Genomic DNA, 23689 nt, shown 5'->3' on the forward strand with positions numbered 1-23689 from the left:
GAGGATCAACTTGCCTTACTCCAAACGGAAGTCAAACCTCTCTTGGCCAAGGGAGCTATAGAGAGGGTTCCCAGGCCAGAAATAGGCTGTGTTTGCTATTTTCTTGTTCCAAAGAAGGACGTAGGCCATCGTCCTATCCTCAACCTCAGAGCTCTCAACAAGGTGAAGTTCAAGATGCCCACCCTTGCTCAGGTCCCGTCTGCCAATGGACCTAGGAGACTGGATGGTAGTGTTGGGCTTGCAGTATACCTATTTCCATATTCCCGTCCTGCGGGCCCATTACCACTACCTGAGGTTTATGGTAGGGTGATAGCACTTATATTTTACGGTGCTCCCATTCGAACCTCACCAATTCCCAACGGGTGTTCACAAAGGTGGTGGGGGTGGTCGCAGCCCATCTGTGGAATTCAGGGGTCCAGTCTTCCCTTATCTTGACAACTGAATGTTGACGGCAGGCTCCTCCCAAGCAATCTTCTCCCACCTCCACCTCTAGAGAGGGCACCAACATGCCACCTGGTTTCTCTCCTGATCGGAACTTCTAGTCTAGTCCCTATGCATCCCAGGTTTCCATTTCCGTCAGCGACATCACAGCAAGTGGAGGCCATTCTGCTCATTTTCCTGACTTGACGAGTTCTCTCTTGTGCACCTTTGGGTCCCACGGATTCATAGTGGCCTCCAGTTGGACACCCACCAGATGGGTCTTTCCTATGCGCTCTCAGTGCCCATTGAACCTGGTTCGGGTTGTGGTCCGCACCAGATCTGATGCCAACTTCGGTTCTGACATCACCCAAAGTGCCAATTCCCTTCGCATCGGCACTGGTGCCAATTCCGGATGAGGATTTGCAGCTCATTGTGCTTTCCTACTCCCAAGTAGAATCTCGACCAAGGCCTTGTCCATCTCTTACTGGAGCACAGCCATTCTGCAACCCTTCTGATTTAAATACCCCACTCTTACTACCTGGTGGGGAGAGTGGTACCACCACATGGTAAGAGCGGGGCACCTCAAAGTCTTATTTATATATATACATATATATAAAAAAATAATCCCTACCCCACCCCCGGAAAGACAGACCAGTATGAATTTTAGTGAGCCAACCCCGTGATGTGCAGCCTGCCATTGGATGATAAGGAGCACCAGTGTACAGAAGCTGCACATGTAAGATCTAGAACTACCAGTCCTGCCTCTTTACTCCCAAACACTGCATTGACTGGCTCTGTAAACAATGACTTTTGGGAATCACTATTTACATAGGAGGGAAATGCTGGATTGGATAAAATTCTAGCCACACTGTTCCGGGGCCTTGACATTCATCAGGCACAGAACATCAGTTTAGAGTCTTACAAAAACCTCTCCCCTCCCCTGAACGGATAGCAGCGGGATTAAAATAAGGTCTGGCATATGTGAAAAACACACAGCTTTATGTTGAGTGACGTGTCCAGAACTAGATATTTTCTTCAGCCTGGAATCCTGTAGACGATGAAACGAAACATTCCCTATTCCACACGATTTAACGCATCCTGTAGTCTGTCGAACAGGACACCTCACAGAGCTGTCCCTTAAAATCCAGGTCAACTGTGAAATCCAAGTCCTGGTTGTTCTCGGCGTTTGGTTTCATGCCGATGGTGCCAAAGATCTCCTCGCCGGTTTTAACCATCAGGTGGCCCTCCATGTAGAATACTGTCTGCTTCCAGTGGGTGTACAGGGATTCTGGACTAGTGGAGAAGCCGGTCCTCTTGTGGCAGCACGTGAACTCTGGTTTGAAGTAGGCGACCAGTGCATGGATGTAGTCATTCCGCTTCAGATAGAACGGGGAGGTAAAGGTCAGGTCATCCACCTTCACAGTATGGATGTCTACTTCCTTAATCAAGAAAGCATTTGTAACCAGCTGCTTTGTGTCCACTACATCCACCAAGTGCTCCTTAATGGCCACGTCCTTGATGAACGGCATGTCAAACCCATACACATTCTCCCACCTGTGTCCTCGTAGTCCTTGTACTGTCGGTCTTCAATGGCGGTGACGTACAGGGTGGCCCGATCCTGGAATATTAGCCCGTCTGGAGAAAGCTCCTTGTCCCTGGCGTAAATGACGGTGTTGAACATGGACTCGTAAAACAGACAGAGGCCCATCCACTCACTGATGATTATATCCACCTTCTCCACAGGCAGTTCAACCTCACCACTTTCCCCTTAATTATCGTGACCACATGATCCAGCTTGTTCGCTTTCACAATTTTGATGGCATAGTCCGAGATACTAGAGCATTCAATCCCAATGACGTTCTTGGCCCCTGCCTTGGCAGCAAACATACAGAGTGTAGGAGAGTAGGGTCTGCAATCCTATGATCACCCCAGATTTTTGCTTTTTGCTTCACTGGTTTACGACTTCCCTGGCTGTGGGCCTGCTAATCAGACCCACAGCCTAGCTGTTCTCTCACTAAATTGACATGTGTACCTTAGGTGCATTTACCAATTGGTACTGGGCCACCTTATCAGACCCTGTAACTCAGGGCATAGGTGTACCCAGGGCCTACCAGGGGCTGCAGGATGTATTATGCCACCCCTGGGTGGCCATCTAAATCTGACACAACTGGCTGCACGACAGCTGGGGCAAGGTGGTGTAATCACCCTTTGCTTTAGATATAGTATACCTATATCTAACCCTAAAATGGACACATAGATTCCTATCAGTCACTCCTATGGCAGGCCTTGACAATCCTGAAGGCAGAGTGCTTGGAATTATGTGAGATGGTGCTCTGGCATGAGCTGAGTCTGTTTGCAGCTTGCGGAACTAAGTCCTAATAGCTGTTCCATGATAACGCGTACCATATACCCTTAAGTGCATTATAATCCTCGCGATTATATGCCAACTCTGGTATCGCTTTATCAAAACATGTCGAGTAAGGTGTCATACGAATTGGAATACTAACCCCTCGCCAATTCTGGCGACGGGGTTAGCATTCCACCCTTCTAGAGGGACACGACATGTATGTAACTGTGAACCCCGGTTAAAGTTAACTCGAGCCTCAGCATCACAAAATGGATGCTGCCACCACAGACACAAGTCTGACCTCCTGCTGCTGGGAGTCCTTCCAGCGAGGAGAGCTTGGACAAAGGGTTTCCTGTCAGGGGCGGTGCTGGCACCATCCCAGACAGGGTTTTGTGTATCCTGGGTAGGCAGGGCATTAGAGGAAGGTGACTGCAAGTGGCACCCCGGTGCTCACTATGTATAGGCCGGCTAGAACCAGTTCCGGGGCACACCAGCCCCTGAGCTGGGGAAAGTCTGGCATGGGAGAGGGGTGTAACCACCCCCCTTCCTGGTCCCACCCATGGACAGGACCTAGTCGCGTGCCAGCCCCTTTCCTTAGTATAAAGATAGGAGCGGGCCCCCTTCCAAATTAGATCATCTTTGAATCCTGAAACTTCTTTCTACGAAAGGAACTCAAGACTTCTTCCTAAGATTTCTCCCTTGTGACTAAGGAGTAGTCACCCTGCATCTGCGGGCACCACCTAAGAACACTGCGGTTTGCTGCACGTCCTTGCTCCGGAATCCGACCGACCAGCACGACGAGACCCGGCTTCCCTGGCACCTCTGACCTCTACCTACATCATCAGCCCAGCTGAGATCCGTGGGTGTGACGAGACCTCGAGGGACCAGCCATCTTCAGAACTGCACGACGCTTATCCAGCACGACCGCCGAGGGATCCTCGAGTGAGTGCTTTGGGGTTCGAGAAGCCCTAACCCTGAGCAGCTCCAGCACCGAAGTCCAGCCCCCCAGCATCCACGAGATCTGCGTGGGGCCCTTCTGCTCTTTGCTGCTCACCGCGGTTGTCCGGCTACTTGCCTGCTGGCTTGTGGCCCTCTTGACGACCCACCAAGACGACAACACCGCTGGTCTGGCTGCTCCAGTCTGGCCCTTGCTCCCCTCCAACAGAGGAGCACCCCGGACCCTCCTGGTCCACTCCAGACGCCATCTTGAGTCCACCGCGTGGGCTTGCATTTGCCAAGAGTTGTTGCCCCAATCCTGGGTCCAGCAACGTTGACAGCAGATACCTTCGTGGGCCAGCTCGCACCTCCATCCGGGTCGCCGACAACGCCTCCTGGTCCGTGAGACTGCAGAGCCCAGCGTCGCCCACTCACCTGGTCGAGGTGACTCCATCCGGTGCCATCCTGGTGCCCATCTAATCACTGGCTAGTGATTCAGAACTTGGTCCCCTCTGCTTACAGGTATCCTCCATCATCGATCCAGGCTTGGATCCCTCCGAATCTCTTCACTGGTCGCCTGCCAGCAACTTCTTCTTTCAGGCTCCATAGACTGCAACGAGGATTCCAGACGTCTTTTCAGACCTATGCAGCCGCAGCCCCTGGGCTAGGTAACCTGAGCATTTCGGTGCTCCAGCATAGCTTAACTATCCAAAGGTCCAGATCCTTTTTTCGTTTCAGCTCTACCTAGTGGGATTCGTCCGATAACACTAACTTTACGAAATCTAGCATTCATAGACTTTGTCCCGCATCCCGCGTGAGAGTGCACACTCTGCACCCGATCCCCCTAGGCCTCCTGCTAGTAATCTGAAGGTTCAGTAGTCCAGTCCTAGCGATCCTAAAGTCTATTAGAGTAGTACTCACCTGCTAGTAATTTCGCATTCCACTTTTAGAGTATATGGTTTTTCGTGCCCCTCGGGCATTTGTGTAATTTGTGCGACTTAAAGTATTTTCATAAGAGTTTTGTATTGTGCTTAGCACCCTGTCCTCATAAAGAGACCAGGGTTGTTGTGTTCTAAATAAATATCCATTTATTTTCATAACAACTTGTGTGGTGTCCTTTCACTTGGTGTTCAAGGGTTATATGTGATGGTATAACAGCTGGCTTAACACGCCCTCTAGAGTCTAGCCTAAAGACTGCTCTTGTCCATGCTACTAGGATAGCTGGTCTACGGTTGACTTACAACCATTCATCAATAAGGGTTGTTTGGACTGATACAAAGTGCTCACTAGAATAGTGAACATTATATATCAGGCCAACTTCTCACACAGAGGATGCCTTTGCCATTACCCACATCGAGCACCACTTCGTCCTTGAAGAGATGCTGGTTGTGGAACATTGAATTGTGGTAGGTTAGGGTGCGTACCTCATCCTTAAGCATCTCTTCATTTATGCAAAAGTGCGCATAGGAGTCAAAGTGGTAATCCTTAGATGTCATTTCTTCTGCTGTTGGTTTCACTGCATCATCAGGTTGGTTAGAAGAAACATCTCCCACTGGACTCCGTAGGCTCAGCCCATTAGCCAACTTGGCTACAAAGTTCTCCATCGTACAACTCCCAGCGTCAGCCATCTTAAGATCCCCGGGTTCTAAACTTCATAAAAGTCCAATCTAATGAGAGACATATGTGTAATAAATATATAGGAAATGTAGCGTTTACAAAATTACCATTACCCTTCCTGAAACTGCTGGAGGCTAATTTGCATTAGATCTCCTCCAACTTTCTAGCCTGTCCTTCGCCAGAATAAGGTGTGAATGAGGAATAAAATTGCTCTCAAAGCAGTAAATGGCCTGGCAGAAAGAGCAGTTGGGGTGGACCAGGAGACCTTAAATAACTTCTGCTCTGTCACAAGCAAATGTTAGGTGACACTTGGAAAGCCCCTGCTTTTGTCCCCGTAGTCAGGCTAGCACCAAACCCAGTGGTAGGAAAGCTACCCCCAGAGTCAGTTTTGCGTGACCGCTCTGGAAGGGACTTCTCCTTACCCTGCCCATATCTCTGGGGTGGCAGATAAGCTGTTCACAAGGGGAGAAGGGTTTAACTATCTTGGCTTTTGAGAGTGAGGGCACTGTGGGATGTTTGCTGCACAGGAGCTGCTGTAAAGATCTGAAAGAGACACGTAAGTGATAGATTCCTTACCTTAGAATAGCCTCAGGCGTCAGACTGGATCCGGAAATTTTTGCGTAGCAGTACCCTTGCGCGTCGGTAGGTGTCGTCTGCGGCTCCGCGTCAGTCGTGGGCGCCGTGATGACGTCGTCGGAGTACTTAGACGCCGCCTCCGCGTGCTGACGTCAGTTCTTATTCTTTTTTCCGCGCCAGCAAGCGCAGATCTGGAAAAAGCAGTACTTCTAGTCACTTTCTGACTAACTTTTTGGATCTATTTGATCATCTTTTCGAAGTTCGAACGACTCCGATCGGTGCCATAGGGATGCCTGGGTTTAAACACTGGGAGGATTGCGACCGCACGATATCGGTCACGGATCCTCACCGCCGGTGTCTACTCTGTCTCGGCGTTGACCACGACGACAAGACCTGCACCGACTGCCGGGCCCTGTCTTCGAAGGCCAGGCGGGAGCGGTCCCGCAGGCGACTCGAACTCCGGCTGTCGGCCCTGCGCCGCGAGAGGTCCCGGTCCCACGGGAGGTTGAGGGACAGGTCGCGGGGTCAGAGCCACCACAGCTCCGGGAGTCAACACCACTCCTCCGGGTCGAAGTCGTCGTCAGGTAGGAAACACAAGAAGTCGAAGAGGCGTCATCGCTCTTCTGACTCCCCCCGACGCTCGCACGACGCGGCCGGGGGTTCGGGTGAAACCGCCCACGCGGCTCCGCTGGAGTCGCGGGCTTCGCGGCCTGCTCTACACCCTCCGGTCCCTTGGCAAGACGCGACGCCGGGGGAGATGGAGCGCTTCCTCATGGCCATGAGGAGCCTCTCTTCCCCGACGGGTTCCGCGGCGCCTTCGGGCCCAGCGAACCCGTCTGGGGCCCCTAGCAGTTCGGGGGCTTCGGCCCGACGCCGTCAAGTGCTTAGGCCCCGACGCCTTCGGGCCCGGCGCCGCAGGGCCCCACGGTCCCGACTCCGCCTTCGGGCCCGGTGCCGCAGGGCCCCACGGTCTCGACGCCGCCGGCGCCTTCGGGCCCAGCGCCGCGGGACTCCACTGGACCCGCTTCGGGATCCGGGTCGTCGCCGGTGGACCTTACGACCCCCCCCCCCCCCCCCCCCCGGGAGTCGGTCTGTCTCCTCCGGCGCCGTCCTCTTGTCGGCGCCGTCCCCGATGCCTCCCTCGCTCCGGTTCCGGCGTCGGGACGGCGCCGCTGGGCACCGCTCTCGACAGCGCTTGGGGAGCTTTACTTCAATGAACCGGCCCCATAAATTGACAACCCTTATTATCAGGAGATGGGTGATGAGGAGTATTGGGATGGGTCTGAGGACCCTCTGACCCGGGAGTGTCAGTCTCAAGAGGACTGGACAGGTGATCTTGGGGATGCCAGTGGTCCGGACACCTCTCCAGACACTGGTTTTGTCTCACCTCCTACCGTGGCTTCGGAGGAGGGGTAACCTACAGTGTGGTGTTGATGAGGGCTGCCAAGGCCTTGGGCCTTGAGCTCCCCGTCGCGGCCGTGACGCGAAAAACAGAATAACCAGGAGCCATGACCGAGAGAGGAAAAATACCGCATCCCGCATTCTGTACTTGCCGTGGACCCCTGTGATTGCCTGCAGCGTCCCCCTCCCGCCGCCGCAACTGACCAAGAGTAGCGGCCGCCAGGCGGAGGGGGGCACTAAACTACAAGTCCCACTAGGCTTTGCAGCGGCAGACGCCGATTCCATCGCGCCAGGCGGCGCATAAAGGCAGCGTCACCCCGGCGGAGCGGGTGACGCGAAAAACAGAATACCCAGGAGCCCTGACAGAGAGAGGAAAAATCCTGCATCCTGCATCCCGCATTCTGTACTTGCCGTGGACCCCTGTGATTGCCTGCAGCGTCCCCCTCCCCCCGCCGCAACTGACCAAGAGTAGCGGCCGCCGAGCGGAGGGGGGCACTAAACTACAAGTCCCACTAGGCTTTGCGGCGGCAGACGCTGATTCCATCGCGCCAGGCGGCGCATAAAGGCAGCGTCACCCCGCGTCGCGGAAGTGCGCGGGAGCGCCCGGGGCGAAGCCCGGGCAAAGGGCGGGCCCTCTGTGGCCCTCAGGGGACAGAAGGAGACGGGACGGGCCACTCCCCTTTCATCGCCTGTATCCTGTGTTAAAGTACAAGGTGAAAATGTTTTTCCGAACTCTTCATTGCATATGAGGTTTTTTGTTTTAGCCGTTTAAGTTACTTACTTTCAAAAGTTTAGTATATTATTTGACTTTCCGGTTATTTCCTATGTGATGACTAAAGTAAGAAAGACTCCCGTGGCCACAAGATCGTCTACCAGGAACAAGACTCTTCCAACCACACCTTTACTTACGCTCACAGCCATTGATTTAATGCTACAAAAGACTATAGGTGAAATTCCCCAGGGGGCGTTCTTGCTGAAAGTTCGCTCCTTGTAAATGCAATAGCAGTAGATAAACCACTATCCCCGAACAAGACAAAGCGATGTCATGGGAAAAAAACTAAAACTAAATCTATAGTGAGGAAAATATACAGACCATTAGGTCTCCACAAGCCCTCAGCAAAGGATGTATGGTTAAACTTTAGGCTGGCCAAACCACTCATCGGAACATCCAATCCCTCTACTATATCTACTACCCAGAGCGTAATATTGCAAAATAATACACAGAGTATTCTAAAATCCACACAGATCAGACGAGTCAGACTGAAGGGGCAAGTTTGCTAGATAAAATATACCGAACAGAACTGGAACAATTACTTAAATCCCTTCTGCAACCTTTAAGCGATTAAAATTACCAGCATAGAGCAAACCTTAGCGAAGCTTGAAAAATCACAAAAAAAGGATTTTTCAAGCATATTAAAGACTCTTACCGTACCTATATCGAAGGACAGCTCTTTACCATTTAAAAGTAACCACAAGCAATCAAACACCACGAAGACACGAGTTAAGAATAACACTCAAAGTGATAGCTCTTTGACATTTCCCCCTTCTGTGGATGCCGCCGCTCAAAACACCCCAATCTTACCTATACGTGCAAATACTGATATAGCAGTAGCACTGACCCTGCCCACCTTTTCTGAAGGTCCCACAACTGGCAGTGAAGAGAGTGAATGGGCTGCGGAAGGTTTACCCCCTGACCCACCCGTTGACCAGGCTGAGTCTCAAAGGCCAACACTAACACAAAGTGCAGCCTTAAACACACAACCAGTACAAACACCTAAGATGACGTAGCCAAAACAAGCTACTCACATAAATCTCCCTCCCGAATCCCACCTATACACCATAGTAATGATTGGTGTACCGCAACTTGAAGCGGGTAAGACAGAGAGTTATGGGGATTTGAAAAATAAAGTAAGTCATTGGTTAACCGCTCATAGACCGATTCCTCCCCACATTAGTGGTAAAATAACAAATGTTAGGAGGGCCGATTGGGTGGGCCACAGATTCAAATCCACCGAGGGAGATTGTGTTGTAGTCAATTTTAAGAATAGTCGTGTGGCAAGGTATATAACTGGCTGGAAGGATGGTTCGATCAGCAGCTTGATCCGTACTATGGATTAAAGTTATTTCTACCCTTCAAATGACCATATTCCAAACATAGTGCATTCATATTCCACCGCAGAGCAGGAGAAAACTCAAGATTATTTTAATCTATATTACAATGGAGTAACTCCTAGAAATCATGGTCACCATACTGCAGAAGAACAAAGACAGTTTAGGAGAGACATGCCCTGGGAGTCCAGACAGGTCAGCCATCCAGGAATCTATCAAGAGAGACGGGAGGCACCTCATGGGTTGTATTACCATCGCGACCACCCTCAACTAACATACCCAAGCACCTACTATAATGTACCCATCTCAAATAGGTTTGATGCTTTCTACGATCAGAGTGGTTTGGAGGGGGTCGACAGACTTCATGCTGGCCCAGTTATACCAACGCCTGCTGATCTTATACAAAGTAACCATGCACAGGGGAATATTAGGGCTACACATATACAAGCCACAACATTTCCCTCCCCGATGGCCAAACCAGATAATACTAGTCGGACAGTGATAAATGTAGACAACTTAAAGGACAACCCTGCACTACATGAGGGCAATAGTATTTTGCTTGATCTGTCTGAGGCCTCTAATCTTCCTCTAATCCATACAGAACTAAACTCCTCTAGTATTGAAACATCGGGGGTCATATATGCAGAACAAATCAATCCGATTCCAGACCCAATTACTAGAGAAGCTGTTCTAGGAATAGCGCCAGGCGACTGTAATGTGAGCTTAGTCTCCTGGAACATAGCAGGCCTGGCTGATAAAATATGTGACTCCGCTTGGTTAGCATTTGTTAAGAAACATGCAGTTATATGCCTCCAAGAGACATGAATGGAAGATAAAAATGCCTTTATTGAGGGCTATCAAAGCTTTGTTATACCTGCAGCTCCCTCAACTAGTGGAAGAGCAAAGGAGGGCCTGGCTATTTTTATTAATCTGGGACTTTGTTGTAAAATAAGCACTTGTTATAATGCAAATCGGAACATTCAAATGCTTGAACTGAAGAGAGGCAAACATGCCCTGACCCTGATTAATTTTTATAATGCTATCAACAGTAAAGGTGAATGTAATATCTTGACCCTGAATGAGTTGATGAGAAAGTGGGCAAGTACACTGTCAGGAAAGGTGTTGATCGCAGGTGATTTTAATGTACACCCATGTGGTAACCCAGGTGTCACCCCCATGGGATCTCTGGGGTGTAATAGTGTGGAAGGATTTCATTTTGTCCACTCTAGGCGTCGAGCTAATCTAAATGATCTGGTGAATGAAAATAATTTAATTGTAGCCATGACCATGGTACCTGAGTCTAAGGTCTTAGATGTCCCCACATTTAAAGGTTTAGGCCAGGGGTCTTTTATAGACCACATATTACTATCTGCAGACCTTGTAAACTGGGTGTCGAGATTTACCATTCAAACGAACATCTATAGTGATCATAACCCCATAATCATCAGACTGGGTGGGGTTTTATTTGAACAGCGAATGATCCGTGAAGACCGGGGAACATTAAGTTGTATAAATGGCAAACGTCGTCTGAAGTGGTCAATGGCAAATCAAGACAATCTGTACACTGAAATAAATAAGCTATGTGGAGAGGATCTTGCGGCCTGCACGTCACTATTTACATCCCCTGAGAAAACCCTGGCTGGTTTCGAGGCTGTGGTGTCACTATTAGGCTCCATGTTAACAGCACCGGTGAGGGGTCATACCAGAAATAACCCCAAATGGTTTGACGATAATTGCTCCAAGGCAAGCAGAGACTTAAAAAAGGCGCTAAAAATTAAACCCAGAGATCAAGGCCAAATTAAAAACCTGAGCCTGATTTATAAGAAATCACTAGCCACACGGAAAAAAGAAATTAAGGCTAGTACTTTGGAGTCTCTACTTGACCCATCAGTTCTGGGTAATAGCAATAAATTCTGGCAAATTATTAACAAACCTTTGTTTGATAATCCCAGTGACATAGCCCTTGGCACTAACATCTACAGAGGAGGACTGGGTCACTCGCTTCAGTGCAATCTTTAAGAGTAATGAGCAACAGGCAGAAAATGCTTTTTTAACTACTACGGAGAACTCTCTGTGCTTTTCTGTAAATGAAGTAGAAAGGGGTATCCAAGGACTAACTAGTAATAAGGCCCCAGGCCCGGATGGCCTGCCACCGGACCTTTTTAAATCTAGTATTTCATTTTGGGCCCCTGTCCTTACTGCCGTGGTAAACGCAGCTGTAATCTCGGGGTGCCCAAGGTCTTGGGGGTTATCGACCATAGTCCCCGTGTTCAAAAAGGGTGATCGCAGCAACCCGTTATGCTACAGGCCAATATCCTTAATTAATTCTGTAGCTAAAGTGGTAGGTGGTATAATCTTGAATAGGCTAACCACATGGGCAAACGAAAATAATGTTATATCCCCCATACAATATGGCTTCAGACCTGGTCATTCGACAGTTACCCAGTGTCTGAATCTATATTTGATTTTAGGTAAATATACCCTGGCCAAGCAAGGAACTGTCCACATGGCCTTTATGGACTTATCGTCCGCCTTTGATTGCGTGGACAGAGGGAAATTATGGGACACCCTGTTAAAGATGGGTGTAGAGAAGAATTTAATTAACCTTTTGGCTGACCTGCACTCCGACACAAGAGCCAATGTTCGATATACCCAAGATCTGAAAGTGACGGGGGATTTCAGAATAAATCGGGGTGTTCACCAGGGGTGCATCTTGGCTCCGTTCCTCTTCAACTTGTATATCAATGAGTTGGAGGAGCATCTGCTAAAAACAGGAGCTGATTACTCCTATGTAGGCCGAAAGGGGGTCCCCGTTCTGCTTTACGCAGATGACGCTGTCCTTATTTCTAGGACAGCAATAGGCCTCCAGACACTTTTAAATTATTTCTTTGACTTTATGGAGTCCCGAGGCCTAAGTATCAATTACTCTAAGTCCTATGTTTTGAAGACAGGCCAGGGATCGCGAAAATCTAATTTCTTTCGTATAAATGGGGAAAAAATTCCAACCACCAACACCTTTTCATACCTTGGGGTCCTTCTTGATCACAAATTATCCTGGGGCCCTGCTGTTCTCAAGAAGAAGGGTGAGGTAACATTTGTTAATACGGCCATACTCGGCTTTGCGAGAAAAATTGGTAACAGCCCGGTGGCCGCCTTACTTAAATTATACCAGGCAAAAAGTGTTGCCGTCGCCTGTTATGGAAGCGAGCTCTGGGGTTACAGTAAACTGAGGGACCTGGAGGTCGTAGAAAATAACTTCCTGAAGAAAATATTGAGGCTGCCAAGGGGAACAGGAAATTTTTCAGTACATGAGGAGTTGGGTGTACCCTATCTATGTGACAGAATAGCAGTAAATCCTGTGTTGTGCTGGTTGAACTGCTGGCTCAACAATGATATACCTCTCACTCATGAAATACTAAAAGAAGCCTTAACACTGGATGGAAGGTTCAAGGTCCCGTGGTTGAAGTATATTAATGACCACCTGACCGAAATTGGACGGCCTGATCTGTTTTTAACCCCAAACCTTATTACCAAATCAGACGTCATATTTGTGAAAAATGCATTCATGACAATTAGGTATACTGCCCGGGAGGAGGTTGAGTTGCAGAAGGACAGTGTTCGGAAACACGCTCTACTTAAAACCTGTCTACAAATGGAACCATATCTATCATGGCCTATGACTGGCTATGAACGATATCTGTTAACAAGTTTCCGTTTTGACCTGTTTCACCTCTTTTTGGCGGTACCAAGTGGGGCCCATCGGGGTGAGGTGTTGCCAGCTTGCGGCTGCGACGGAAAGTCTCCGCAAGATCTGGCACACTTTTTATTTATTTGTCCTTATTACATAATACCCCGGGGGCTATATTTAAAACCATGCCTCAAAAAACTGAATTTTGCACAGATAAAACCAGCACTTTATTACCTTCAATTATTGAAATGCGATTGCACTTTATTTGTCTGTAACTTTCTGAAACTAGCAATTACTTTCAGGAAAAGCATGGAGGGATAATTATGCTGCTAATGCCGCTAGGTATTTTTAACCTTTTCATTGTACTGTAACTATTTATATATTTAAAAAAATGTTCATGCTGCCTGTTGCTTATGTCTTTTATATTGTCTAAAGAAATTTTTGTCTTATAAATGAAATAGCCTGATTGTTTTTAACTGTTTGTTGATGAACTGTGCTTTTATGATTGTAAAGTTTACCATTGAATAAAGATATTTGAATTGAATTGAATTGACTAACCTCCTATCTGAGGTCCTTAAACCGCAGTCATGCCCGACAGAGCCTCTGCTGCCGTTTAATGAGGCCTTGACTGACTTTCTTTTGGGCGCTTGGTCCAGGACCGCTACGGGTTCGCCGTAGATAGGAACGTGGCCAGACGCCACCGCCCGGCCCCGGGTGCCCAGGTTTTCCTGTCCACCCACCCCACCCCCGAGAGCCTGGTCATCCAGGCATCCACTTCCCGGACCGCATTCCCGTCTGCTCCGCCGGACAGGGAATCCAAGAGGTACGAGATGTACGGTAAAAAGGTCTTCTCCTCCCTTAGTCTGTGACTGCGGTCTTCCAACACCGCATGCCTCTTGGGCCGCTACACCCACTCTCTGTGGGATACGGTTGCGGAAGTGCTGCCAGAGTGTCCGTTGGAGGTACGGGCCAAACTCGGCCAAGCCCTTGTGGAGGGCCGGGATGCAGCCTGATATTCTATCCGGTGTGGGCTGGATACCACCGACTCACTAGGTAGAGCGATGGCAACGACGGTGGCGATTAGACGCCACGCCTGGTTGAGGCCCTCCAACTTTTCGGCCGATGTCCAAAACACACTGATGGACATGCCGTTTGATGGCCGTCGGCTTTTTGGCGACAAGGCAGACCATGCGCTTGAGCGCTTTAAGGACTCCAGGTCTACGGACAAGTCCTTGGGCCTCTCGGCCCCGCGCCAGCAAACGGGTGCCTTTCGCTCCTTTCATGGCCAAGGAAGGGGCGCCCCCACACGTGCCGCCAGCCACACGCCGCAGACTAACATCCAGCGCGGTGGCGGCCGTGAAAATCGCTGTGGAGGCGGTCGGGGACAACGGCGAGGCCAGTCCACACCCTCCCCCGCAGCATCCACCTCTAAACCCTCCTAGTCCGTGCTTTTCGGCCCATGTGACGCCAGTGGGGGGCAGGGTTTGCCATTACCACTCTCACTGGCACACTGTCACTTCGGACAGGTGGGTGCTGCAGATCGTCCGAAGGGGCTTCTCCCTCCCCTTCGAGACGACTCCTCAAGCCATGCCACCGCAACACCACTGCGTATCGGGGGATCTTTTGCGGCTTCTGCAGGAGGAAGTTACGGCCCTCTTGGCCAAGGGGGCCATTGAGCGCGCTCCTGGGCCAGAAGTAGGACATGGTTGCTACTCCCACTACTTTCTGGTACCCAAGAAGGGCAAAGGGGGTCTACGCCCTATCTTGGACCTACGGAACGTCAACGGCTTCCTCCGGAAAGAGAAGTTCAAAATGCTGACTCTGGCTCAGTTCTTAGCTGCCCTGGACCCAGGAGACTGGATGGTAGTGTTGGACTTGCAGGACGCCGATTTCCACATCCCCGTAGTGCCGGCGCTACCTGCGGTTCACGGTAGGCCACGAGCACTTTCAGTTTACCGTGCTCCCCTTCGGCCTCACGGGTGTTCACGAAAGTGATAGCGGTGGTCGCAGCTCATCTGCGCAGGTTAGGGGTTTCAGTCTTCCCCTACCTAGACGACTGGTTGTTGAAGGCGGGCTCGCCCCAGACAGTCGTCAGCCACCTCCAGACGATGGCAGACCTCTTGCACCAGCTTGGGTTCTCCATCAATGTGCCGAAGTCGCACCTGTGCCCCTCTCAGAAGCTCCTTTTCATCGGAGCGGTTCTCGACTCGGCGCAGTTTTGGGTTTACCCACCCGAACAGCGGGTTCGGGAGATACAGGCTCTGATTCCAAACTTTCAGCCTTTATCCCGAGTTTCGGTCAGGTTGACGCTGCGGCTACTGGGGCTGGTGGCTTCCTGCATCCTTCTGGTGCATCACGCCCGTTGGCGGATGCGGGCTCTGCAGTGGGACCTGAAGTTTCAGTGGGCCCAGCATCAGGGCAACCTTTCAGACCATGTCCTGATCTCGGAGGGCACTGCGAGACAGCTGCAGTTGTGGCTCACGGACCGCGATTGGGTCAGCGGCAGATCCCTCTCCCTTCTCCAACCGGAGCACGTAGTTGTGACGGACGCGTCCCTCCAGGGCTGGGGAGGCCACATGGGAGAGGCGGAGATCAGACGCCTCTGGTCTCCGGCGGAGTCCCGGCTCCATATCAAACTTTTGGAGCTGCGGGCGATTCGTCTAGCACTGAAGGCATTCCTCTCCTCTGTCCGGGGGAGTATAGTGCAGGTGTTCAAGGACAACACCACCGCCATGTGGTTCTGCAACAAGCAGGGCGGGGTGGGGTCGTGGACCCTCTGCCAGGAGGCTCTGCCCTCTGGCAATGGCTGGAACATCAGGGCGTGACCCTGGTGGTTCAACACCTGGCAGGTTCTCTGAACGCCAGGGCGGACCAACTCAGCCGCCGGTGCATGATGGATCACGAATGGCGTCTGAACTCGGATGTGGCGCAAGGTCTCTTTCTGCAGTGGGGAGAGCCTTGGTTAGATCTATTCACCACCGAAGAGAACGCGCAATGTCAACAGTTCTGCACGTTGGAATTTCCAAGGCAGCATTCGCTCGGAGACGCTTTTCGTCGCGAGCGGAGTTGCGGTCTGTTGTACGCCTTTCCGCCTATACCACTTCTGCCCAGAGTGCTGAAGAAGATCAGGCGCGACCGGGCACAAGTCATCCTTGTGGCTCCAGACTGGGCACGAAGGTACTGGTATCCCGAGCTACTCAGCATGTCAGTCGATCCCCCGATTTGTCTGCCTCTTCGGGAGGACCTTCTGTCGCAGCAGCAGGGGACGGTCCTCCACCCGAACCTGTCCAGTCTCCACCTACAAGCTTGGAGATTGAGCGGCGACAGTTGAGGCCATTTGACTTGCCTCCTGAAGTCTGTAACATCATTCTGGCAGCCAGGCGTCCCTCCACAAAGTCGGTATATGCCTGCAGGTGGAACAGATTTGTGGCATGGTGCACAGCAAAGGCTGTGGATCCTCTTTCTGACCCTCTTTCTAAGGTTCTTCGCTTCCTTCTTTCTCTTGCCCAGCAGGGCTCTGCTCTGGGCACTATCAAGGGCTACCTTTCTGCTCTTTCAGCCTATTTGAAGCTGCCTGATCAACCTTCTTTGTTTAAGTCCCCTATTGTTAATCGATTCTTGAAAAGCATCACACATACGTACCCTCCTGTTCCCTTTGTGATGCCTCAGTGGGACTTGAACTTGGTTCTTACATTTCTGATGTGCGCTCCCTTCGAGCCACTTCACAACTGTCCTCTCCGCCTTCTTACTTTGAAAACTCCCTTCCTGGTAGCCATCACCTCTGCCAGGAGAGTGAGTGAGCTCCAGGCTCTATCCTGTAAACCTCCTTTCCTTTCGGTTCATCCGGACAAGGCTGTGTTGTGGACAAGGCCCTCTTTTCTGCCCAAGGTAGTCACAGCCTTCCACATCGGGCAGTCCATCACCTTGCCCACCTTCTTTCCGCCTCCGCATCCCTCAAGAGAGGAAGAGAGGCTCCACGGTCTGGACCCAAAACGTGCGCTCTCTTTCTATCTAGATCGCATACGCCAGTTCCGGTGGATGCCCAACTCTTTGTTGGTTACGTGGGCGCTAAGAAGGGAAAAGCTGTACACAAACGGACCATCTCGCGGTGGCTCATATTGTGTATCCAGGCGTGCTACTCCTTGGCTGAGAAGGAACCCCCTATTGGGCTGAGGACTCATTCCTCTCGAGCCACGGCGACTACAACTGCCTTGGGCCGAGGAGTGCCCTTGCAGGACATTTGCCAGGCAGCTACGTGGGCCTCGCTGCACACGTTTGCAAGACACTATTGCCTGGACAGCCAAGTCCGGAGGGATGGCTTCTTTGGCCGTTCCGTCCTCCAGGACTTTCTGGTGTGATTATTGGTTCGCAGACCCACCACCGGGGTTGGTATTGCTGGGGTATCTATTCTAAGGTAAGGAATCTATCACTAACGTGTCTCTTTCAGATGCACAAGTTAATACTTGTGTAACGATATATCTGTAAGAGACATTAGTTAGTGATAGATTCCTTACCGACCCACCATCCTCCCCGTTCTGCGAACCGATATCTAGGGTTAAGGTCATCCCCTTTCAGGGCCCTAGTTTCAAGGCACCAGTGTTGGTTTTTAGCATAGCTCTGCGTTTCTGGCGTGGAAAAGCTGTGTCTAAGAACTGACGTCAGCACGCGGAGGCGGCGTCTAAGTACTCCGACAACGTCATCACGCGCCGACGACGGACGCGGAGCCGCAGACAACTCCTACCGACGCGCAAGGGTACTGCTACGCAAAAATTTCCGGATCCAGTCTGACGCCTGGGGATATTCTAAGGTAAGGAATCTATCACTAACTAATGTCTCTTACAGATATATTGTTACACAAGTAGTAACTTGTGCGTTTGTAGGGTTGCCCAGGGAACTTTTACCTTATTGTTTCGGGAGTGTCTAGGAGTCATAGTCCTGCCACCTCCTCCCAACCCCCACCTACTAACTGATGTAGCACTCAATTGTTGCTCCACAAGGTACCATCCTCAGATCATTTTCTGGACCTGCGGAAGAACTGAAGTGATTGGACCCATTATCTGTGCCCTGAGAGTTCTAAAGGACTGGACACGTTCCCTCTTGTACCCATGACAAAAAAGTGGGCTCCAAGTGTCAGTTGGCTGACCTCATGTGTGGCTACAGGGAAACAAAATGCTGCAAGAGGCCTTCGCCTCAAAAATGCCTAGTTGACATTGCCAACTTGACCTGGATTGAACATTGCTATTGGCCTCTGCGTGTGGTTGTTTGGGCACCAGAAATACGTTTTTCAGGGGAGATGGGGCTTTGGACCCAAGGCATTGGATTGAATTTCAGCTTAGCCGTGTCAAGGCTCTGAGCACCTGTGAAGGAACAACTAAGTCCAATTCTGCTTTGGGAATATTTTCATCGATAACTTCACAAAGCTCCAGAGCGCCAACTGGACAAACTTATTTCAATTATCTAGCCTTCAGTTCCTTGGCGGCGGCTACACTTTCACTGGTGTCCCACTCAATATCGATTTTTTTTCTTTAAAAAATTGACAAGTTCCTTTGTGTGTTGAGACTTTTAAAAAAAGTGAACCCTTGAGACTTAAAAAGGGAAAAATCCACTAGTTGTTTGTTTTAAATTTGTGTGACATCTATCAGCTTGTGGACTTATCCTTTGTGGAAACCACCTTTATAACGAGGTTTTTACCACATTGTGCCTTTACCACACATTTTTATCACATATATACCTTTACAACGCATGCCTTTACCACACATATTTAAGATAAGTGGGGGGGGGGCACCCCCACACAAATACATTGACTTAAAATATATATGTGTGTATACATATATATATTTTATATATGTGTGTGTATGTATATATATATATATATATATATATATATATATATATATATATATATATATATATACATATATATATATATACATATATATATATATATATATATATATATATATATATATATACATACACATACATATACTCACACACACACTATACGTGGTAATGGCATACATTGTAAGAGCATGATCAAGTGATCAAGGCAAGTCGCTGAAACGCGTTGTGTGAATAAACTGAAGACTTAAGATTACTTCTGGATTGTTGTGTGGTTCCTGAGAGCGTACTGGATACTGGTATCTTATGTGGAATATTGAAATTACCGGTTGCTTCGCCGGAACGTACGCCACTTTTCTATGGGTCACAGCGTTGCAGCAGAAGCAGCTTTGTTTGGATATATATATATATATATATACATACATACATACATACATACATACATACACATATATATAAATATATATATATATATATATATATATATATATATATATATATATATACATACATACATACATATACTCGCACACAAACACACACACTATACGTGGTAATGGCATACATTGTAAGAGCATAATCATTCCAAATAAATGCAGGGTCAAAAAATGCGTTGTATAGACAAGCAGAGTATTTCCGTGTTGTCCCGTCACACAACCTATCATTTGAGACCGAAACTTGTCCACCTCAAATAATCCACTTTCCTAATGATTATAAGTATTTTAGGAGATCAGTGAGGGTGGTGTATTGCAGCTGTAAATTGTAGAGGAAAGCTGCACTGGTAAGGTATGTGGCATTTGACGTCTATTTGTAATTGCGAACACTGTATTAAACAGACTTGTAACATGGTGCAATTTAATTAACGTTTGCGCACATTTGTGAAAAGTTTCCTTTAAAAGGCTTTTGCTTTGACTTTTCAAGGTGGAGGATACTCACCGTCAAGGCGAAGAAAAGGAGAAAGAAAAAGCAGACGAACAGCCGGACATAAAAGCAGAAGATAATGCCATTGAAATGTCAGAGGACTTTGATGGAAAGCTGCATGATGGGGATCTTAAAAAAACAGGTACATTTCTCATTCAAAAATAAGATTTTCAAAATAATTTCTTCAGCAGATTTAGTTTTAAAAGCCTGCGCATTCACCCATGAGGCCAATACAAAGTGCTTTTGAGGAGTACTTACATGGAGAAGGTGATATATTTGTGGGGTATTTCTAGAGCGCGACGTTCGCTCCGGAGGGAGCATCTTGGCGCTGAGAATCCAGAGTGAGCCAGTCCAGGAGGATTAGATGGAGGCTTTGGAGTATTCGTCTGGGAGATTGAAGATCCATGTCTTTAGGAGCTTCCTAAAAGGTTTTTCCTGGGTTTGTTGTCTGAGGGTTTTGGGCAGTTTATTCCAAGCTTTAGTAGCAAGGAAGCTGAGGGTCTTCTCACCCTTCGATTTCAGATTGTATTTGGGGGGAAGGATGAGGTTGTCGTTGGTAGAACGAAGGTGACGACTGGGCATATAATGGGGAAAGCGCCTGGTGAGGTATTTAGGGCCTGTTTTGTTGTAGGCCCGAAAGGCTATGATCAGGATTTTGAAGAGAATCCTTTTGTGAAGGGGAAGCCAGTGTAGTGAACGAAGCGCTGCAGAGATAGAGGATCTGCGGGGCAGGCCTAGGACAAGACGAGCAGCTGTGTGTAGGACGCTCTGCAGTTTTAGGATGGTGCTCTTTTTGACTCCTGCGAGCAAACCATTGCAGTAGTCCAATCGTGAGATTATGAGTGCTACTGTCACCGTTTTTCTGGCATCGATGGGGAGAAAGTCGAAAAACTTTCTGAGGGATCTGATAGTTCCGAAGCATTTACCTGCGACGGTTTTGGCATGCTGGTCAAAGGAGAGTTCGGAGTCAAAGATTACGCCGAGGTTCCTGGCCGACGACACTGTCTGGGGGGGGGCAACAGAATTATCCAGCCACCAAAGTGCTGGACAGAAGGAGATGTTGGTACCAATCGGGAGGATCTCCGTTTCACTCGAGTTGCATTTCAAGTGGTTGATGTCCATCCATCGAAATACTTCGGTCAGGCAATGTTTCAGGTTAAGTTCTGCTTTAGTAGATAGTTTGGCCAGTGGCACAATGAGTTGTGTGTCATCGGCATATGAAGTGACAGGTATGCCGAATGATTCAATCAGATTTAGGAGAGGAATGAGGTAAATGTTGAAAAGGAGGGGGCTCAGGATGGAACCTTGCGGGACACCTGAGGAAACAAGTTTGTCTTTAAAGTGGAATGGGCCCAGAGCGACAGTTTGCGATCGGTCGGAGAGAAAAGACTTTATCCAGGATAGGGCGGAGTCAGATATGCCAATGTCCCTGAGTCTACTGATGAGGATGGTATGGGAGATGGTATCAAACGCCGCCGTTAGGTCAAGAAGGATTAGAATGGAGTTTTTTCTCTGATCTTGTAGGATTTTTATGGTGTCGGACAGTTCGATGAGAGCGGTTTCTGTCGAATGCTTGGGGCGGAAACCAGATTGTTGGGGATGAAGAAGGTTGTTATCATCCAGGTAATGTTTCAGCTCGTTATGGACTAGTTGTTCCGTAATTTTTCCCAAGGCTGGGAGTAGCGAAATTGGGCGGAGGTTGGTTAGATCAGTCGGGGGTTTATTTGCCTTCTTCATAAGAGGTTTGACGATTCCTTTTTTCCAACGGCTGGGTACTGAGCCTGAGCTAAGCGAGGAGTTGATAAGGTTGTTGATGGTCGGGTTTACCTCGTCGATTAGTTGGTGAAGTATCTTGGGGGGGCAAGGATCCGACGGGGCGCCCGATTTGCAGGCCAGGATGGCTTTTCTGGACTGCTCAAGAGTGACAGAAGAGAAGCTACTTAGAGTGCAGCCTTGGGGGAGCGGTGGAGGGGGCGCAGGGGAAGTGGCGGGAGGGGGAAAGTTGATTTGGATGGAAGCAATTTTTTCCTCGAAATAGTCAGAGATTTGGTCGCAAGATTTCTGAGAAGGGGGGATTTCAGGTAGAAGTGCCTTGGGCTGCGTAAATGATTTAACTATCGCGAACAGCGCCTTTTGTTTTTGGCCTGCGTTTTTTATGGCGTTGACGTAGTAGTTTTTTTTAGCCAGTTTGATTTCCGAAAGGTAGTTTTTCCTAGTAGCGATATAGGAAGTGCGATTTATGGCCTCGTATGTCTTACGCCATTTTCTTTCTGCCTTTTTACATAGCAGGTGAGCATTTGCTAGTTCAGGTGTGAACCAGGGGGCATTGGTTTTGGTTTTGCCCCGGGAGGTGCGGGGGCGGGATTCTGGATTTCATTTCTTTTTTAAAGGCTCTAGACTAAAGGTGTTGCAAGGGAGGGTGTCTTTAAGGATAATTGTGACACCTCCGCCTCGGCCCTTGGCTCTATCTTCCCTGAAGAGTGAATAGCCCAGGGGTAGGGCAACGGCAATATCGGGGTTGCTATCGGCAGTAAGCCATGTCTCAGTTATCATGAGGCAGTCGAGGTCGGACTCCAAGATAAGGTCGTGTATATCCTGGTTGTGCTTGCACATGGATCGTGCATTGATCAGACCACCTTTGAAAGAGGGCTGAGGGGCCTGAGGTATACCGGCCGATGGTGAGTGGAGGCCAGTGGACCAGTGGCAGTGTTTGCAGCTGACTGGGCCTGATAGCGCGGCTGGGTCAAGTATATATGGACAATGGTTAGTGACCTGAAGTTGAAGGAGGTCGCTGGGTAGGTAGGAGATGTGGGAGGAAGGGTGGGCAGAGTTTCCTGCGCCTGTCGCGGTCTTGTCGCGGACGGGCGCAGACGGGCTTGCCTTAGGCGCTCCCGCTGCGCTCGTCCGCTGCGCGTCCTGTACCTGCACATTTGTGGGAAACAGAGGGGGGTGTGGCCTCAGAAAGGGGCGGAGTCCGCGTGCACGCCGGTGGTGATGGCGGCGGCAGGCTATGAGAGAGCTAGAAAAAGCGCGAAGCAGCTATCAACATCAGCTGTGCGCGAATGAAGGATGCGAGCGCTATGTTAAGTATTAAGTATTTAAAAACACTTAGGAATCGTGACACCACACAGAACACAAAATAGAATTAAAATAAACAAAGTACCTCCAGTTCCCGGCTTCCGCCTCAGGACTGGGTCAAAGGTGACAGTGCATGTCACGAAAGTCAGCAGTTCATAATCTTGATTTTCAAATCACATTTGTGGATTGGTGGAGAAGTCTTTTCTATTGCTCCCGTTGGTGCTGCTTACATATTGAAACAGCTGAGAATGTTTTTCTTGCCTAAAGTTAGGCTGACTTTCATAATGTCCTTGTACATGGAAAATGAGAGGAAGATCCAAAGAATAGAGCCTTCTTTATTTGGTATTACTAATTTGTGCTATAGTTCTGTACATATATGTAATTGCAGTTACAATGCAAGTTCACATTTTAATAGTATTCAATGTAAAGTATACATTTTAAAACATTGATGCATATCCATTGTATAATTTTATTTGAATGTAATTCTCCCGGGCAGTTGGAGACTACATTTTTTTCAGAAAAGCCAGATGTTTATAAGTACACCTTCACTGCCCCATCTTTTAAATTGGCACTTTTACAGAAAGTGCCAATTTAAAAGATCAGTTGGTTAGGGCAGCACTTACCAATGCAGTTCAGCTTTCGACCCTTGATGCACATAGGAATCCGGTCCCACTGGTAGGAAACTCAAAATGTTGTGCATGCAATGTATGTGAGTTTACGATAGAAGGAAAGTCTTTCACCTTTAACAATGTTAA

The 23689-nt window shown here is 49.1% G+C and overlaps 1 protein-coding gene and 1 pseudogene across 1 annotated transcript in view; one reads left to right on the forward strand and one right to left on the reverse strand.

The window, feature by feature from the left end:
* The window catches only part of MDN1 (midasin AAA ATPase 1), a 2142100-nt gene that overhangs the window by 1789963 nt on the left and 328448 nt on the right, over positions 1-23689 (forward strand). The window contains exon 85 of the mRNA XM_086926648.1: positions 19857-19998. Within this exon, the coding sequence (XP_086782774.1) occupies positions 19857-19998 (142 nt within the window). The remainder of the gene's footprint in view (positions 1-19856; positions 19999-23689) is intronic.
* Positions 1441-5334, reverse strand: LOC147707814 (protein arginine N-methyltransferase 1-A-like; annotated as a pseudogene).

Source organism: Lissotriton vulgaris, chromosome 6 (assembly GCF_964263255.1).
Source record: "Lissotriton vulgaris chromosome 6, aLisVul1.2, whole genome shotgun sequence".
Taxonomy (NCBI): domain Eukaryota; kingdom Metazoa; phylum Chordata; class Amphibia; order Caudata; family Salamandridae; genus Lissotriton; species Lissotriton vulgaris.